Source organism: Neovison vison, chromosome 13 (genome assembly GCF_020171115.1).
Source record: "Neovison vison isolate M4711 chromosome 13, ASM_NN_V1, whole genome shotgun sequence".
Lineage (NCBI taxonomy): Eukaryota > Metazoa > Chordata > Mammalia > Carnivora > Mustelidae > Neogale > Neogale vison.
The window spans coordinates 15,062,704-15,082,371 of record NC_058103.1 but is presented as its reverse complement, the minus strand read 5'-3'; the positions used below and the strand labels follow the sequence as shown (position 1 = coordinate 15,082,371).

Here is a 19,668-nt window from a genome sequence, read left to right as displayed (position 1 = left end):
CCACATGGGCCCTCCAGGTTCTGGGATCAGAAGGATTAGATCAGCTCCCAATGAAGTATACGCGGACTGCTGATCACCTGTCACTCTCCTCCGATGACCGCCAGCCAGAAAAATCTCTTCTGAGAAGGCGTTCCCCATCTGAGGCAATCTGAAACAATCTTATGAGATTTCTTGAGCCCAAAGCTCAAATACAAGCTATCTGGTCTGCTCCCTCCCTCTCCTCTTGTAATTCCGTCCAACACACCATGGAGCCGATGGGTCCCGGCTGTCTGCCGGCAATTTCTTGCAGTCCTTCCCCGCGCCTTCTCTTGTTTACTTCCCTTCTCTTTAACAGGCTTTTAGCATAGGTTTGTTTGACTTCAGTTCCAGATACCACTGCCTTTCCCACTGGTGATTGTTGTGTTTGAGTTGTAGGCAAGATTCTAGAGTGCTCACGTAGACACAAAAGGAGGGGGTCAGGACTCTCGGGGGCCAAGGTGGGATGAGGCATGAAGGAAATAGGGTTGTTAATAAGTAAATTATGCCAGAGGGAAAGGTTAGCTAATCCGTTGTGTGGGGATCAGCGGGGAGTCGTAGGTAATAACTTAGAGGCTCCATGGCTGGGATAATTCAGTTGTTGTCTACAGTGGAGGAGGGTCTCATATCACAGTGACAAATGTCATTGGAAGTTGGTGTCAGCTCAGCTGAGAAAGACAGGCCCCTATGCCTTTAAAGTTGGAGTCATTTCAAAAGAGGAATCTGGTAATTCTGACTTAGAAATGTTTTCATGGATTTACTTTTTATGCTACCCATCCATACACCGTCCTCACCCACGGAGGATTCCTGGATCCCTCCCCTGATGTTTTTACATCAATTTTATTCTTACTTGTATCTTTACAGAAAATGGCACAGAAATCACAGGTTTAGAATACCTAGAGTTATTACATTTCCATAGTTCAAACACTGCAATATCAAGTTTCTTTCTTCCCACTTCTATGTACAGTATTTACACACCGGGGGCTAAAGTCTCTAACACTTCAAACCAATAGGGAACAAAGACATGGAGAAGAAGGGGGTTCCATGAACAGAATGAGGAAGAAATCAACTTTTGATATGGAATTAAAATCCAAACTCACTGTCTCAGGCCTTTCTCTTGCGAGGTATTCCCTGCAAAGGTGGGTGGGGCGGTAGAGGGAAATGTCAAGGGCATGAGGGTGACATAGGCCTGGCCTGGGGGGTGGAGAGGGCAGCTGCGGAGAGAACATCCCAGGTGGAATTTCCTCCCATCAGCAGACAGGAAGAAGCCCCCAGTCCCCTATTCCTCCACGGTCACTGTGTCCGTCCTATTTTTACGGACAGACGCCACAGCACACACCTGGCAGGTGCGTGTACCTGTTGCTTAGTTAAGAGTCTAATCCTGGCTCCTGTCTTGCTCTCCTTTGAGCCCTTTCTCGTACCATTTTTGTGGCCACTCCTTGATGCCTGTAATAACCCCAGGTCCACTCCAGGCTTCACCTCCCAGGGATGGCCTGGATCAAGTCGAGCCAAGATTTGTGGCTTCCTGTGTGTTCATTTAATGGCTAGATCGGGTTGGACAGGCAGGACGCATGCGCCCCAATGAACAGCAAGAAGCTCTAGAAGGGTGTCCTGCACAGCAAATCAGAGTTGTGGGCAGTATATGGGGGGGTAGGGTCAGGATGCTTCAGAACGCAGGCCCAAAGGCTCTGGGTAAGAGTCTGGCCTCCCCAACAGTGCCCTGACCACAGCATTTGTGACAGGTGCCTGCTGTCTGCAGGGCACAGGCCCTGGACTCTACAGGTACTACTGTCTGTGGCCTCGTGCTGGGGAGAGCGGTGGGGCAGGCCGGGGGCGGGGGCGGGGTGGGGTGGGTGGAGAGGGCAGGGAGGTTCACAAGGGTGACTACAGAGGACATGAGATGGAGGGGGCTGAGGGGCTCAGGAGGACACCTTCCAAGTTTAACCTGGAATCTGGGCCCCATCGATGGGGTGGGGCAGAGGTTGAGCCTGGGCCTATGGGTATGTGTTTTGGGGGGGTAATATCCACACTGTGGAGGCCCAGGCCCTCAGGAGGGAACAGGCCGAGGAGCACAGTTTTGCCAAAGCCTGGGGAGCTCGGGGCACTGGTACTAGAATGCAGGTCCTCAGTCCCTGGTACTGTTGCGGCAGGTAATGAGTTGGCAGCAGCGGGCTTTGGGCCTGGGCAGAGCAGAATCCACAGGGGGTATAGGGCTGGGGAGCGGCGGTGGGGGACCTCTTTCAAGCAAGAGAACAGAGAGTGAGGGGTGGATCTGGACACTGAGAGTCACCAAGGGGTTGAGTGAAAGTGGCTTGAGGGGATGGTTTTGGGGCAGCAAGAAGGCTTCTGAGGCAGGGATGTTGGGATGAGAAGGAAGATGCCGGAGAGGTCAAGACTAGATAGGGGGTATCTCAGCACGGCCCAAACCCTTGGCCAGAACTGAGTTGTGCCTGAAATCAGCCCAGGGGTCATGGGGTCCCCCGTGAGGCAGGAGGAGGGTGGCAGAGGCCAGGCCCGAGCCCTGCTTCAGAGAACACCTCCCAACACCACAGGCCCCGAGGAGAGCAGAGTCCTGGGGCTCGGGATCTGCGAGCCCTTGATCTAAGCCATGTCCTCCAGCTGCGGCGGACTCAGCTTCTCCGTGGGCCTGTCTTCGTCCATGGCCTCCTCCTCCTCGGGCTCCACGGTGTTCCGGGCCAGGCTGTCGGGCCCAGTCACAGTCCCCAGCACTTTGGTGCTGTGCTCCTGAGCTCTGGCTCGGAGCGCGGCAATGCTGTTCTCTCTCAGTTCCTCCTGGGACATGGCCGCTGGAGGGTCGGGGCCCCGCTCCTCCGGCTCCATCTTGTCCAGTCTGGGCGGGGCCTGGCGCTCCACCTCGGGCTTCCTCCCCGACTCCGCGGCTGCCTCCAGCGACTTTTTGTGCATCCCTAAAAAGAATTGTTGGTATTCGGGTTTAGAAAAGCGCCTGGGAAAGCCATCTTGAACTGAAAACGGCAAAGATAGAGAGAGGCCAGAATTAAGGACGAGCAGAAAGCCTTACTTCACACACCGCAGTCACGCGAGTCCCAGGGGCCGGGGCTGGGGCAGCGGGAGGGTGGCCAGGGCCTGGGGCCGGCGCTGCAGACCAGCAGCTGGGCCCCAGGCCTGCCGAGGGCTTCTCCAAGTCAGGTCCCTGGGCACCTGGCCACTGTCTGCTCTGCCCCTTCCCAAGCGTAGCACGAGCGCCCCATCCCTCCCTCCTGGGATTCTAGATCATAGAAACCCAAGATAAGCTGGTGCCGCTGCCAGACATAGGCCCCGAGGGCAGGTGGGGGAAAGATGGCACATGGAGAGATTTCAGGGGGAAGAAGTCCTTTGGGCAAAGACAGAATGGTGGCCAGAGGGTCCGAGGGGTCCCCCCAGCCCCTAAGAGAAGCTGTTTCATTCATCACAAGCCCACCTCTGGCCAAGTGAAGAGAAGGGTACAGACCCTGGGCCAACAGCCACACTCTTCTCATAGTACAAAAGAACCCAGGGGGCAGGGCATAGACAGCAAGCCCCGGGCCCCGCCTGCCCTGCTTAGCCTCCTGAGCGGATCTAGGAGGCCTGTTCTGGAGTGCGTCTGTCCTGCTAGGTGGCCCGGTGTGGCCCGGTCTCCCTGCTCCAGAGCTCTGTCTCCTCCTCCAGGGAGCCCGCTCTCCTCACCACAGGGGCAGGGCCCCAAGGAGGGTGCGGGCTCTTACCCAGCAGCCACGGGGCACAGGAGTCCATGATGCCGTCCTTGGCGGACTTGAGGATGGACTCTGGCAGGGGGATAGAGTGCCGCACCATGGCCCCGTAGAGGCCGTACTCCGCCATGACGCTGCTCCGGCCCCAGCACTTCTCCCGTTTCCTCCACTTGGCCCTGCGGTTCTGGAACCAGACCTGCAAGTGAGGATGAACAGGGCTAGGGGTGTGTTCTGAGGGGCACTGAGGCCAGGCCCTTACTCCGGCAGCACCCTGTGCAGGTCCCCACTCCTTTGATTGCTAGGGCTGCATCCCCAGGACTGCTAGTTTCTCCAGCAGGGTGCCCTCGTTTAAATTTCTCCACTCCATGGTACCCCCCTCGGCATTCTCTAGGCTCAGAATGCCTAGAAGGAGGTCACTCAGTCCTGTAAGAACGTGATGGGTGAAATGGGTCCTTTCTTTCTTTTTCCTTTTTAAATCAAAGCAGTTCTAGGATGACGGGCAGAGGCCTCTGGGTCAAGCTCTTGAGATGGGCAGTTCCCAGCATGGTCTTCGGTTTGCTGCCGAGAAGCCCCACCTGGGGAGCTCTCTTGAAAGTGGTCCAGCATACAAACAGAATCCCGGTTTTGACTTGCAGAGGGACACATTCCTTCCAGGGGCCGGACTAGCCATGCATCTTGTTCGGGTCTCCCTCTCCACCAGAACTCCAGGGGCCGAACCCGCCTTGAAGCCGGGCGGGTGTGGACTCAGGCATCAAAGGGCATGGCATCCAGGTAGCAGGAACTCTGGGGGACACCCCCAGGAGGCCCAAGTCAGCCTCCTTTCAAAGTCCTCCTTTCTAAGTGCCCTCCATGCACCAGCTCCCCAGTTCTGGACTTAACCCTGAATCATAATGCAGAGGAGCTGGGCAGCCATCCCTCAGTCAGGCAAGGAAGACAAAATTCTTCTGGTGTGCAGAGAAAGGGGCATGGGGACCTAGGAGGGTGCAGTGGGGGGCTCTGCACCCCTGCATGGGGACACCCTGGAGAATGTTTCTCTGGCCCCAAAGCTGACTGGTGCAGGGCACGGAGGTACCCTGGAGGTGTCCGCAGAGCTCCAGCCCCGTGCTTGGAGCCGTCTCTGCCATGCTTGGGGGAAGGGAGATTTCTCAGTCTCCAAAGCAGCTTTCCTGAGACTTCCGGCAGCTGACAGGAGCCAGCGCCAGGGGCAGCTGCTCTGTCCCCCAGGCAGGTGAAAGGCCTTCGAGAAACCGGTGGGCTCTGGAAGGATCCCAGGCCCAACCAGCGGCCCCCTCCCGTCCGCTCGCAGCCCCTCCGGGCCCTGACCTCCGGAATGGCAAGACGCCCAAGGCGCCCCGGGAAGTAGGGAGATGAGGGGGAGAACAGAGGCGGGTTCGGGGAAAATCTATTAGTTTCCTCTGCGATTTCCATTCCCTCGCCTCGGACGGGTCTCCCGCCCCCTTCCCTCCGGGCCCCTCCCCCGCCCCCGGAGGCGGAGGTTTCAGCTTTTGATGAAAAATTGCTCCAGCTCTATTCAGGAGGCGGCAAAAGAAGAGTCACCCCCAGGGGCAGCCCTGGGCTGATTGAAAAATAAGTTAATTTCTGTTTGAATCGATGGGCCTCAGGCACTGAAATATCACGGGAAATTAAAGCGGCTGCTCTCTCGGGAGCCGCGGCATTGACCCGCACTAATTAATGCTGGGGAGGCAGCGCGAGCCGCGCCGCGAGCCGCTCCCCCTCCCCGGGGGACCCCAAACACTTCTCATTTAACTAATTAGACGGGGAAAATTGGGTGTTAATTTGTTTAGGATTTTTCCCCCTCTTCCCCCCGGCAGCTCCCTCTCCGGCCCCCACCCTGCGCGGGGGCGCGGGAAATGAATGCGGGGCTCGCCGGCAGATGGCTGCCCGGGTCACTCTGCAATCTTCTCCGACTTGATTGCTTGATTAGGTCGTTAGCACATTAAAAAAAAAAATTGCTTGCCGTCTGGCGCTGGCGTGATGAGTGGGACGCGCGGCAGCGCCTGGGTAATTTATCTTTTTATACGGCAAAGAATTTGATTTCAATCTGCAGATATATGGGGCGCCTTTGACACCTGTTTAACATCGCGCCGCTGACAGTTTAACCCTTTGCTGCCTCTGCTGCGGGGACGCCCGGGCGGGGGTTCGGATCCGCGCGCCCCCGCCGTTCCCGCCGCTGCCGCTATGTGGCGCAGTGAGAGCCCCAGCGGCTCCAGGCAACCCCGAGTGTGCAACTGAGCGCGGCCGGACGCCTCCAGCAGGGGGCGCCCCGGCAGCCCCGCCTCGCCTCCCGAGGACCCTCAAAGAGCTCCGCGGCCGCAGACCCGCTCTTCCCCGCTGCGTTAAGACCGCGCGGTCCACGCACGCCTTTGAATGGACGGAAATGTGTGTATCCCTGTTTTGAAATGTCTCCGTTTGTAAATAACCAGGAACCCACAAAAACGGGAGAGACGCGCCCCAAGACTCCCCGGGCCTCGCCACCTCCCACAGAAAACCACCGCTCGGTCCACCCTGGGTGTGGCGCCGCCTGCAGCGAACTGCACCTTTGCCACCACCGGGTCTGGCACCTGCCGTTCCGGCTCAGGCCCACCTGGAGAGCTGCGAAGCCATTGTGCAGGGCCCTTTCCCTGGTCCGGGCCCGGACTGCCGCGGGGGACCCCTGCCGAGGAAAGGGTTTATGCAGTTTGAAAGCCACTAGATGGCTGCGCCTCGGGGACTACAGAGCAGAGACGATGAACGATGCGGGCCCGGGCTAACTTGCCCATCGCCCGGGCCGGGCTCCGCGCTATGTTTAGATCCCTCCCCAGCGCCACCTGCCTGTCCCTCAGGCTCTCCAAACCCAGCGCCTGCGGTTTGTCTGAGACCTCTGCCCTGTCCCATCTTCCTTCCCAAGTAGCACGTGGTGGCCCTCTATTAATACCCACTTGTCACAAGCTGCCTTCTCCCATAGAGGAAAAATCTGAAGGACTGATCCACAAAAAACTGTGACTTCTGGTTTCATCCACCTCTCAGAGAATACAAAAGCGTGAAGCTTTTGGGGATGGCATTCCCAGCACCAAGTGTGACCACAGGGGGTTGGGAAGGCTTTCTTTATGAACCTAAGTAAGACATCTGCTTCCTGGTCAGGAGATAACCTTCCTGCTTGAAAACAGTGGATTGTAAAATAGAAAAACCTCAGCCCCTTAACTGGAACCCATGGGACCAGACTCCGCAACGTTGGGATTTTAGAAGGGTGAGGTGATGCGTGTACCACATTACGTGACACTCAGCTGCAGCCCACCATAGCCAAGCTCACTCATCTTGATTTTTGCGGTAAAACATGCATATTCCCACTAAAAGGGATAAAGACCATACAGTCAGGTCTGGGTTTGGCCACTCGTGAGTTCTGATGACTCACTTAGGAAAGAACTGTGTTTTCCGCACGGTTTGGATTAATGGATTCTGGACACAGGACTGTGGAGTATACAAAGGCAGAGATCCCCTACCCACCCCAGTGTGGATGCCTGGGAGGATCTGCTGTCCTGGCTTCATCTGGATTCCATGAGCATTGGTGCTTGGGGCGGCGGTGTGGGGGGGGAGGCGTGCGGGGAGGGCAGAGCTCTCACATGGAAACATCTTTACTGGAACACTAAAGAACGGGGGTGCAGACTTGGGATTCGGATGCTCTCTGGGGTCTATAAACAGAACCATTTTCCTGGGTCTCCTAATTTGGGCACATGAATAACTGGTCTGGAGATCAGACTTTGCCCGCAGACATTCCCAGGGGAGCTGCTGCCAGCTGGTCGTTCAAACCAGGAGTCATGCAGACCCTCGGTTATGGGCTCTTGGAATGCTTGGCTCTCTGCAAAGACCAGATGCTGCTCCAATTTATGGAGGAGACCTGGACAGCCAAAACAATTTCTTTTTAGGACAGTTGGCACGGAAGCTGTAGCTTGATGCCTTGGAGGGAAGTGGAAAAGGGGTTAGCATTAACCCTAGCACTCCTCATATCCGCCTTTCGCTTCTCTTCCTGGAAGCAACCAGCATGTGCACAGAACTTGATGGTTACAAGAAGCACTGAAGTCAGACAGTCTTGAACTGGATTCCCAGCTGCGAAAAAAATTGCTGTGTGATCTTGGACAAGTTACTTGCCTTCTCTCAGTATGTCTCCCCAAGCATAAAATAATGTCTATTTTCCAGGGCTGTTTTGAGGATTAATACAATAAGTGAAAGTCCTAGAAAGTCCCTAGAACTTCCCTAGAATGGTCCTAGAACCCACGCTTATCACATAGAAGGTTCAAAAAGTGCTACTTACTATTATTTCGATGGAGGCAAAGAAAACCAAGGGGAGGTTAATCAACAGCATTACCTGTCCCTCTGGCCTCCTCGGCAGGCTCTTTAGCAAGGCTGGACTGACAAATAATAATAACTCCAGGAGAGGAGCAGAGGGACAGAACTAATCTTTAAGCTGTATGATTTTAATACAGCTAGCCTCTGTTTCCCCTTTAGGTATCCCGAGGGCCAAACGGAGACCCCTGCTGCTATGAGCACATTTCTAATGTATCCCAGGCCCTTGAGGCTCAAATGCACGAGAACACCCAGGCAGTGCCCAAGCCTCCCTGCAAACTGGCTGTGATCGGGAGCTGGAAGGCCTTGGCTGGAGATCCTTGCCCTGCCTCTCACTGTCTTGGTGATCTCTCAGTCTCTCACGCTTTCCCTTTTCTGGCTGCCCACTTTCTAGAGGAGACTGCCCTCTCACGTGATAGTCGGGCCTGGAACTCCTGAGCAGAACCTGTGTCAAGGCCACAGGGAGGACCAGAGCTCTGCCTTACACCTTAGGGTTCCCAGTGCCTGAGAAGGGGCTGAAAAGGGACAGAAAGCATCACCGGGTCTGGCACTCCCAGGTGAGATCTTCCAGCTTGGGAAGCCAGGGTCTGGGTTCCTGCATTTCCCCTCAGAGGTGTCTCCCTAGAAGCACTCAGAATGACTCTGGCGGTTCGTAGCGGGTCTGACAGGAGGCTCCACAGCTGGCAGTGAGGGTCCCAAGAGATTGTGCCTCCAAGGACAGACAGGACCTGGGGAGGGGTACTTGCCAAACAGGTGCTCTCTCGCTACAGAGCACACTGGGAGCAGAGCCAGCAACCCTACCAGCAATTTCTCTCACAGTGTGGGTAGAACAGCTACAGTTGTGCCCACGAATGGCCTCTCTTGTCATCACACAGCTCCTGGCCTGTAAGCTCCCACCCTGGCATCTCCACAGGACACCATACCCCCGGCTCCTTCTCTCAAAGGTCTCTCAGGAGAACCTCTGTGGTCATCCCAGGATTGCCAGCCTCAAGAAGACGTCTTGTAAGATGAATGCTCTTTGTACATTCTGGTCGCTCACCTCCCCAGGCCCTGCTTTCGGAGCTTGCCTCCTACCACCAGGCCTGGCTCTGTCAGCCATGTGGCGGGTCCCATCACATTCACCCAGCTTTCTTCCTCTCCTCCAGCTGGAAGCTGATTAATTTGAGCTCATTGCAGCAGTGATTTAATGACTTAACACTCCACATGCACTCAGCATTCCTGACACCGTATTTCAGCGTCTCCCTTCAGGCTCAGAGAAGCCGGGCCTTGCTGCAGCCTCTGACGTCCAGTAGGGGGCAGCTTTGCCCACATTTCCTGGCAGCCCAGGCAGCATCCTTCCCTGCACACCTGACAGGTCATCTTGTCCCTCATGCCACCTTGTCCCCCCTCAACAAACTCCACATCCTTCCACTCATAGGAACACATATGAAACGCAGAAACTCCTTTCCAGAGTCTCTGACACAGGATTTTTATGCCAGCTGTCCACGATCACTGGAGAGTTTTAAAGATACACAGATGTCAAGGACTCTACACCAAAGTAATTAGATCAGAATGGCTGGGCAGGGGGGCCCCACATGGGTTTTTCAAAAGATGCCCTGTGATGCTATGTCCTCTAACATCTGGAATAGAATCCCTTCAAACTTCGTTCCCTATCCTTGGGCCTGCATCCCTTTAAAAGAGGCCAATGTGAGGGGCGCCTGGGTGGCTCAGTGGGTTAAGCCTCTGCCTTCGGCTCAGGTCATGATCCCAGGGTCCTGGGATCGAGCCCCGCATCGGGCTCTCTGCTCTTCAGGGAGCCTGCTTCCTCCTCTCTCTCTGCCTGCCTCTCTGCCTACTTGTGATCTCTGTCAGAGAAATAAAGAAAAAATCTTAAAAAAAAAAAAAATAAAAGAGGCCAACATGAACAACACTAGTCAGAGAATCCAGGCCATGAGCTTAGGTACAAGAATTTGCCCACTCAAAAAATATTTTTTTTATGAGTGAGTTTGTGAGGTTTTTTCCTTTAGAACAATGACTGGAACTCAGGAAATATCTTTATGAAGATTTGATACAGGTTCCCCCCGACCTCCAACCGTCTCTGCTCCCCCAGCTTCAAGTCAAAACACAGGCTTCACATTCAAGAGGCGGGTGGTGAATGTGTGCGCTTTCGAGGCGGACCTGAGTTAGACCCCCGTGTCCCCCACCACCTAGCTGTGTGGCCTTGGGCCAGGGGCTGTCCTTCTGCTTCCTTGGTCGTCTCCAGAACTAACTGAGATCAGCACTGAAGTCGGGCGAGCCCGGGGCACCTGGCGGGCATCACTCAGGATACATGACACGAGGCTTTATGGCATCTGCACCCAAGGCGGGGCTCACCGTCACCCCCATCTTACAGGTGAGGAATCAGGGGCTCTGCAGGGTGAAGTCCACTTGTCCACTCACTCAGTCCCAGGAATGGTGGAGCCAGGATGTGTCTGGCTTTGAAACAGCGTCCCTAACCACTGTACCTCCTTCCTCTCCCGTGGGTGTTGTGTTTTCAGAACGCCTAGCACGTGGAAACTGTTCCGTAAATGATAACTATGATCATTGCTGAAACATGTGGAGACTTTGCCCGGGCCACCTGGGCCAGGCTATGTGACAGCTCACATACACCTTCTGGAAGGCAGCATTTAGCTAAAAATCTCTGTGGTGCTTGAAGACTCTGAGAGATTCTCGGCTCTGTTTTCCTAGATCTAGAATTCTCGCAGTCCCAGGGCAATCAACTGACTCCACAACCTAGCTCCTCCTTGCTGGCCCCTGTAGCTTCAGACACCACCTAACAGATGCCCGCCCACCGCCCCCTGACAACTCAGAGAAGCCTGGCATCTGCCTACTGGGGCGTCTGTGGCAATGCAGTAACAGCTGAGCGAGAGCCTTCCCCAGAATCCTCCACGCGCCCCACCCACCGCCACCACGGCCACGGCCGAACAGATTTTCAGACAGCCCAATGCAAGCAGCAGCTGTTCCTTCCTACTGGTCAGTAGTGCCACTGGGAGGCCTACCAGCAGGAGACGTTCTCGGCCCTCCACCCCACCCTGGCCACTTGTAATAGCCAACTTTGTGCAAACGCAGGCCAGGTAGGGGTTACCATTACACATCGACTGGATTGGCGAGGGCTGACACACAGACACACAGGCTTGATTCAGAATGAACACAGGATTCAGAATCAACACCCCAGGCTTACCCCGCTGGAACCCAGTTGGGTAGGGAGCTGATGGATCCAGGCCACCACGGATAAGGCACCAAACAGATAATCTGCTTATGAATAACTGAGCTTATTGTTAGTGTCAATGTCTAAAACCACTGGCTGAAATTCCTAATAGATTTCCAGGGGAGAGGAAGACTCTTCTGGAAAAGTAGCTCACGTCTCATTTCCAGTTCTCTGGTTGTCCAGTGAGAGAACACAAAGCAACCTATAACTTATGTGGTTCCCTTTCCCCCCAACACACATCCTACCTCCAAGGGCTTTTCTTTACTGGGAGGGGTTTCAGGAAGTCGGGATCCCTGCTCCCCCTCACTTTTCCCAGCCTTAGCTATGAACCGCTCTGGACCATTCTACTGATGAAAACAGCTTTCACTCAAGGGTGTGATCCAGTTAAGACAAACCCAAATCTTCTGCAAATGTTCCTCCTACCCACTGTTCTAGGCACTGCCTAGAAAATCATCAGACTTCATCTCCCAGAGAAACCATTAAGCAGATCCACCCTTGCCTAGCGAGGGGCGTTCTGGCCTTGGAAAGGTCTTGCTGCTGATGAAAGGGAGCCCTGGGGCCAGCACAGCTGAGAACATCCCAGTCTGGACCAGTGGTCGGTTATCTCGCAGAAGTCTCTAGGAGAGGGGTGCCTGATTGATTCAGAGGAACATGTGACTCTCGATCTGGGGGTTGTAAGTTCAAGCCCCATGATGACTGTAGAGATTACTTAAAAAGAAAATCTTCAAAAACAACTCTAGGAGAGGAGAAGGGCTTAATCAGCCACACGTGCAGGCAAGAGTCCCCAGCCACATCCCAGACCAGACCCAAGCAGGAGCTCAGGGCAAGGCCAGCTGTCTGATTGTGAGAGGGAGTTTCAGGTGGATGGAGGTGGTGGGGTTGACAGAAAGGGAGACCTTTTCTTCATGGGTTGGAGGAGTGGAAGGAAGGGAAACAGAATGGGGTCAGGACTAGAAGCCACCTTCCCCTTCTACCCACCTCTGGCCTTGGAGCAGACATATAGCTGTACTTAAGAGATACCTGCCACCACAGAGTCCCCCCTTGAGGATCCATGAGGACCCATGATGACCCCGCCCCAGAACACCATGTCCCATCACAGGCCCCTTCACGGTCTGCCTGACCTGCTCCTCAGGAAGCCACAGTCTGGAACAGCAGGCCAGCCGCACTATCCAGGTCTCATGTCCCCTCCCTGCCTCAACAACAGTGCTCACCTCACGTGATAGTTGTTCAGCAAGTACCTATCACCTTAACCGAACTGTTCTTCACAAGGACAAGCAGGGGGTTGGAGATGGGGTCACAGGTATCCAGGAGACTGGGGCTGACAATACCTCAGGGAGTGAGGAGAGAGAAGGACCTGGGGCTCTGGTACCTGTATCCTGTCTTCTGGAAGCTCCGTTTTCATGGCCAGCATCTCCCGGGCATAGACATCTGGGTAGTGGGCCTCATTGAATGCCTTCTCCAGCTCCTCAAGCTGGTAGGAAGTAAAGATTGTCCTGAGGGGAGCAAAACCAGACACTCAGGACCCAGAAACTAAGAGAGACTTTCAGAGAGGACAGAATGACCCTCCCCTAGCCTCCTAGACAGACCCCCAAACCCAGGGCTGGCCCAGCACAATCAGACACAAACTCACACCCCCACACACACCACACTCACACTCACACTCACAAATGTTCACACACACTCGTAGCTTATCACTCTGGGTTCTCCTTTATTCAAGTCTGAGGATCCACACTGTCCTTCTTGGGAGGACATTCTTTCAGGCTTTGCTGACACTTCATACTAGGGAATCTTTCTGGAAGCGATTTGGGGGAAAGCATGTTCAGACAGAAATTTTAGAAAGCTGTAGAAAGCCCTTCTTCTTCCTTCCAAGCACAGAGTGAGGGACTCACCAGATAAATAAATGCCTCAGGCCCTCTGGGACCTGCTTTCCCGTTTCCTCTCGAAGGCAGTAGTTGATCTTTTCAATGACACCCACGTTCAAAGTCCCACTGGAAGGTCAAATGCAACCACAACCCTAGTGTTTGAACAGCTGAGAACCGAATCTCCCACCTCCTCACGAATCCCAACATTTTCTCCTCCTCACCTCCCCTTCCTCTGCCACAACTCGGAACTACTAGCTCCTCAGACTTGCCCGCGGATCCCCCCCTCCATTTCCGGTGCTCATAAGACAAGGAGGCACCTTCCAACCTCCTTCCAACACCCAGGCTCAGCCATTCGTGGGGGTGGGGGGGACGTCCCATTCAGGAAGGTTCCATCCAGGTCACTGTGAGAGAACCTACCTACACAGCCCCCACTCCCCACAGAGCAGTCTACATTGACCTATTTGGGTCCTAACCTGTTTTAAGAATCTGGTAAACGCTATATCCTTTTGCCCTAGGACAACACCCAAATGAATATTCTCCAACACAAAATTTTACTTCTATTATCAGGAGCTTCATAGACCTCCTTTCCCCATAAATCATACACACCTGCTGACAGGCACCAGTTCTTCTCTATTCAGACCTTAATTTCACCAGCTTCTAGGTGACCTTTATCCTGTACCCTTATCAAGTCAATAGGCAATGTAGTCCTGATTCCACAAACCCAGATTGTAAAGATGGTACGTTCTTTGCCTGAGCCTCTGGGATCTGACGCTGGGGACCAGCAGAGAGGGTTAGAATCCTTCACTGATGCTCTCATTCTCCCTCCCACCAAACACCAGGAAAAGGTCCCAGTGGAAGCCGCATTGGGTCCTTATGCTGTTGTTGGCTTTAATGTCTTGAGGGAAGATGCAGGGGATGTATGAGGAAGAAAGATTCTGCCCTTTATAGAAAATGACTGGTTTGATTCTAAATTGTTTCTCCTATTCTCTTGGGAGGCGGGGAATGGAATGTTTATGTACACAGAAGTGAATTCTTCAGAATTTTGAAGATCTGCTGGTTTCTATTTTGCTCTTGCCACTTACTGAAAGGCCCCGGAACAGATTGTCAGAATAAACAATCAAAGTCTTTAAGTCTTCTCAAAACTAGGGAAACCAAGGCACACAGGTGTTGTGGCTTGGCCAACGCCAAAGAAGGGAGGGGACGAGAGGTTATTTAGAATCATTCAAGTGTCTGCCTCCACCTGGGAGAGCTCTCATTGAAAAAACAAAACAAAACAAAAACAAAAAACCAAACCTCGAATCCCCCAAACTTTCCCTCATTCCTGCCTCAGAGCTAATCTGCGTGTTGATGCTGGTGTGCTCTCCAGGGAGGCTTCTGCATCCCACAAATGTGATCCAAACCCTGCTCCGGGCTTAATGGCTTAATGCAGAATCCCGGACTCTTCAGGTGCCTGCCGCATCCCGTCTGCAGAGAAGCTGAGCTTTCCCGGTGCAGGGAAGACCCGAATCCCAGAGACTCCCAAGGCGGCTGCTCCATCCCTATTCCCCCTCTCCAACCCTGACTAAGCCCAGCGTGTTTCTGGGAGAAAAAGAGATGCCCATCTCTCATTACTAGACTCCAGAGGCTCTTACCTGAAACACCCAAAGGAGAGAAGCTCAGGAAAAAAATATTTTTAAAAAACTAATTAAAAGCTGCACCAGCCATCAGTAGCCATTCTGATCTCTCTAATAATCTGCGCTCTGCATACACCAGAAACCGCCTGAAACCGAGGGCAGGTGGTGGGTTGCGCTGTCTCACCCGGAACCCCCAAACATCTCCTCAGTGGGGAGAGTGTCTGGGGGAGGACCGAGTCAGGAGCCTTACGCAGAGATCTGGGGCTGTGGATCAGCCAGTCCAACAGCCCACACAAGGAGACGTCCTGGAGCAAAAAACTGTTCTTGTACCCAGGGAATACTTTCTCCTGGACTCTCCTTGCCTTGTGAACCCCTCTTCCCCTTTTCTGCACGGGTACAGAAGCCGTTCAGCCCCAGTGGCTCTGACCTATCCTCCCTCTCTGGCCCCCGCCCTGCCCTTGCTCGGGGGAAGCTGACATGATTACCCACCCTGGGATCAGGGAGAGATGGGGGCAGAAAGATGCTCTAATAAATATTTGTTGGATGAATGAATGTAAAAAAATGACCCAGGATCTATGTTTCCGTTGAAAATAAAACAAAGCGAAACACAACAAAAATGTTGCCTGAAGGGAACGAATAAACGAGGTCACTGAGAAACCAAGTCAAAGTTCACCCTCATTCCAGCCCGAACCTACTGGGGCTTAGAGGACAGGAAGAGCCATTTCAAAAGGTGGGAGCCAATAGTGGAGTTTCCAAGAGCTAGCTAAGCAAGAGGGGAATGCAGAAAAGTGCCCAGAGAAGGGGTGCAAAGAGGCTGGGAACAAACTGGGGAGAAGAGGATGGGGTGAGCGGTGGCCAGGAGAGCTCCCTAGGGGAGAAATGTCTCACCAGCCAGCAGGAACCTTGTGGACACACCACCTGGACTAGGGGGCAGGGAGAGATTTGGGGAAACAGGTCTGGAGGGCGAGCACAGGGGAGGAGTCTGGAAGCAGCACTGGCAGAAAGTCAGGCAGATTTTTGGCGCTCACTTCTTTATTTCCTTAAACCCCCCTCAGAAATTCCTACAAAGAACTAGCAGGTGCCTCGGGAATGCCGAAGGGAATGTGCGTCCGGGGTGGGGTGTTACTTTTCAGGATATTCCTTTAAGCACCTACTTAATTTTAAAGTTGTACCAGTAGTACCTATTTGAAGATTCATTTAAAAAAAATTCTCTCCGTAGCCGCTACCCCCATGCAGCCCACTGGACTCCAGCAGATGCTGGTGGGGTCATCCAGTCCACACACCTTCCCTCCCCATTTTACAGACAAGGAAACTGAGGCTCCCGGAGGGAAAGAGACCCTTCCAGGGTCACAAAAGAGCAGAAGCCTAACGAAAAATTCCCATCCGAGCGCATATGTCACGCTCAAGGTGTTTGACCCGGTGAGAGCAGAAGGCCAAGGGTGTGGCTGAGCGGACAGGGATGCCGGGAGCCGGATGCGGGCCCGGGGACAGCGGGCAGAGGGGCCAGCTTGGGCGGGAGGTGGGAGCCACTCTGCCCCATCGAATCTGGGGGCCGCCTGCCCCTTTCTGGCTCCGGTTCGGCCTTGCTTTGGCCTTTCCTTTCTCCCGCAGAAGGAAAAAGCCCAGCGGGAGCCGCCTTCCCGGCGGCCACACACCATCCTCACCCGTTGTGGCTGGACGCCAGGGTCCCGGGCGGATATCCCCAAACAACGTTCGGTGTCCCCGGCCCTGGCGCAGCCTTGGACTTCTAACTTAGGAGTCGGTGAGAAGAGGGTTGGAACGACCCACCCCCAAACAGGTTCTGGCCAGGGAGTAGGTGAACCGAAGAGGTGACGGAAAGCGCCGCAGGGGCCTTACCTGTGTCGCCGCTTCTTCCGTTTCTTGGTCTGGTTTAAAGCCGATTTGGACATTTTTCGGTCGCTGGAGGAAACATCTTCAGAATCTGAAAAGCGGGCGGAGGCACATGCGGCAGAATGGGGGGCGCGCTCGGCAGCGCCCGGGCACGTCAGGAGCCCGAAGCCCGCGAGGGCCCCACCCCGGGCGGACTGCGGGAGCGGCCGGGACCTGCTCTGCCCGCCGGGGGAGCCCTCCGAGAGGTCGACTCCATCGCTTAGCCCCGGCCGGCTCTACCCACGCCGGCTCCCCAATCCGGAGATTTTGCACAGATTTCGTTGTAAGAGAGGCAAAGGCCCCAACGCGTTTGGGGCCGGGGCGGCGGTGGAGCGAGGCAGCCTCAGGGGCTCGCAGGGCCGGCGGGCGGGGATCCGGGCGCTGCGCCCTGCCCCGCGCCTGCAGCTCCGGCGCCCCGGGCCCCGAAAGTTGGCCCCGGGAGAGGAGCCGGGACTCAGGGAGCCGGGCTCCGGGAAGCGTGGGGTCTCCCCAGGCACAGCCCCTTTTTCAGTGCCTGCGGAATGCGCCCCCGCTCGAGGCTGGAGAAGCTGCGACGCGTTACTTTTCGTTGTCCCTCCAAATAAAAGTAAATAAATAAATACATAGATAACGAAAAATGGGGGGAACTGCCGAGCGCGAGCACGAGCCGGAGGCCGAGCGGGTGGGGACGCGCGGCCGGGAAAGCAGTCCGGGGTGTGCGCGGTGGGGTCGTCCCGGGGCCCCGCCGGGCACGGGCATCCGCTAGATTGTGGCGTTTAGGTGGAATCGGATGGTGGCCGCTCCTGCCGCCGCAGAGGCCAGGGTGTCCAAGCTCGTGGGGTGAAAAATAAACCCCAGCTGACCAACATGGGCTTTGTGGAACGGAGAGAAGAGGAAGGAACAGCAACTTTGGATACCAGGGCTGGGCCGAAGCGGACACCCGCTTCCTGGGCGACCAGTTCACGGAACAGAATCGGTCCCCGGACCGCGGGTCCTCCGGGAGGCCGGGGTGCAGGGGAGCAGCTGAGCTGGGGGCCCCCCGCCCGCGCCACGGGCTCCGACACCCCAAGCTGGGTTTCCGGTGGGGCCCCCGCCGGGCGCCGCGGCAGAGCGGGGCCCTATGCGGGGACCGGAGAACTGCGCGGAGGCCGGAAACGCTGGGGCCGAAACCAGGCGGGAGCCCGGAGCATCCTCCCGGCGCCTGCCCCGGGCGCGCCGGCCCCAGGCTCGAGCTGCGACCCCTCGGCCTTGGCGTGAACTTTTGCGCGGGGAGAAGGCCTTGCGGTGCAAGCGAAAGCCGACGGCGTGGGGCTTCCGGCTCTCGCCCCCAGTCGGGCGGCCGGGCAGCCTCGCCCTCACCTACCCGAGCTGGCCGTCTGGCTGGTGTCCAACGGCCCCGACGCTCTTCCCAGCGGCTGCAAGTGGACGCTCTGCGGGTCGGACAGCACTTCCAGGAAGGTGGGCTGCGCGTAGAAGCCGGGGAGCCCCCCGGGCCCCAGTAGCCCCATGCCGCCCACTCCTGCGGGACTGAGCACCGAGCGCGCCGCCAGCAAGTGCCCGGGGGCCAGGCCGTCGAGGGCAGCCCGCGGGTGGGAGTTGGGGGGCTCCTTGTTCAAACCCAGGATCTCCTGGATGCCGAACCCCGTGCACCTGGCCGGGGCGCCCCCCGAGGTACTCTTGGCCACTGTCTCGGATTTGGGCTTGCTCAGCGCTTCCCCCGCTTTCCCCGTCATCTCCCGGCTCTTTGGAGGGGCTGAGGCCGCAGGTCTTTTGCTCCCCCCACCCCCCCGCCGGGCTCCCCGCTTCACGAAGTTGGTCCCAGGTGCCCCCTCCGGTGTCTAATGCTCTGGAGCCCCAAGGAGATTCCCCTTTTATCCAACCAGGCGGCAGCCCAAGTGGGGTCAGAGCTGAGCAGCCAATCACCGGGGCCAGGAGCATTAGGAATTCCAAAAAGCTGGCAGCTCCCGCCGCAGGCAGCACCGAGGGGCCAGGGCGCTGGGGACCGGGCACCGGGTGGACTCGGCAGGACGCCCAGGGGCAGGGACCCTAGGGGCTGAAATGAGACAACAAGGTTCAGGACTGTTCCAGGAGGCTGGGTGGCTTGGGATTCTGGGGAGAGCCTGGCTGGGACATGTCCCTGGGGTGGGGTGGGAGGTTGGACGGAGGGCCAATGTTAGAGACTGGGGGTCCTCCCTCCCTTAAGTCCAGTACAGACTGAAAAGTTCAAAGAAGACCAAGTATGGGATCCTTGTGTAAAAGGCAGGCAAGGAAGGGAGCAAGTGCCCTGGACAGGCTGTGTGGTGGCAAGGGGAGAAAAAAGGGGTCAGCGTGTGATGAGGGAGAGGTATGGGTGGGAAGAGCTCCACACTTGCCTTGCAGCACAGGATACAGTGCCTAGTTCAGAACAACTACTCAGTAAATCTTGGCCCAATGAATAAAGGAAAGATAAAGGAGTCAGGAGTAGGAGGTCCTGGTGGACCAGAACAATGCTGATTTCTTTCGGTGAAAAACCATGGGCATCTGAAGATCTTCCAAGAGTAAGCATGAGTGTTCCCAACTTCGTGGAAGGACTTCATGTACTCTGCCACCCATTCATTCAGCTAATGCGTGCTGAGCCCCTTACCAGCTCTGAGCTGGGAGCTAGGGGTCCCGCTGTAAATCAGAGAGATGAGGCAAGGGGTCTGCAATACATCCGAGTTCACTGAGCAGACAGAACGGAGAAGATGGGATTGCCCATGTGAGGGAGCAGGCTGGAGAGAGGGTGTTAGAGGCAATTAATTAAAAGATGACCTTCTGTCCCCAGTTGAGAAGGATCCCTTGACTAACTCCTGTGTTGGAAGTTGCAGAACTGCAGCCAACGGGGCCAGCTGAAAAGTGATGGGAGGCAGGGCCCTACCTGGAGAAAAGCCTAAATTCCCAAAGTGGGCAGTGGAGTCACTGGTGTCCTGCTTGAGGGCTCTTCGGGGAGCAGGATCCCCTAGGGCCCAAATGTGTCAGGTGAAGGTGATTACACACACACACACACACACACACAC

The 19,668-nt window shown here is 55.8% G+C and overlaps 1 protein-coding gene across 1 annotated transcript; it reads right to left on the bottom strand.

Moving 5' to 3' along the window:
* Nucleotides 1-2,616: 2,616 nt before the first annotated feature.
* Nucleotides 2,617-18,366, bottom strand: VSX2 (visual system homeobox 2). The gene is made up of 5 exons (XM_044231168.1): nt 17,997-18,366; nt 16,622-16,706; nt 12,659-12,782; nt 3,738-3,918; nt 2,617-2,942 (listed from the first exon to the last, which is right to left on the bottom strand). The coding sequence occupies exons 1-5, from the start codon at nt 18,364-18,366 to the stop codon at nt 2,617-2,619; spliced, it is 1,086 nt and encodes a 361-aa protein (XP_044087103.1).
* Between the last annotated feature and the right edge of the window lie 1,302 nt (nt 18,367-19,668).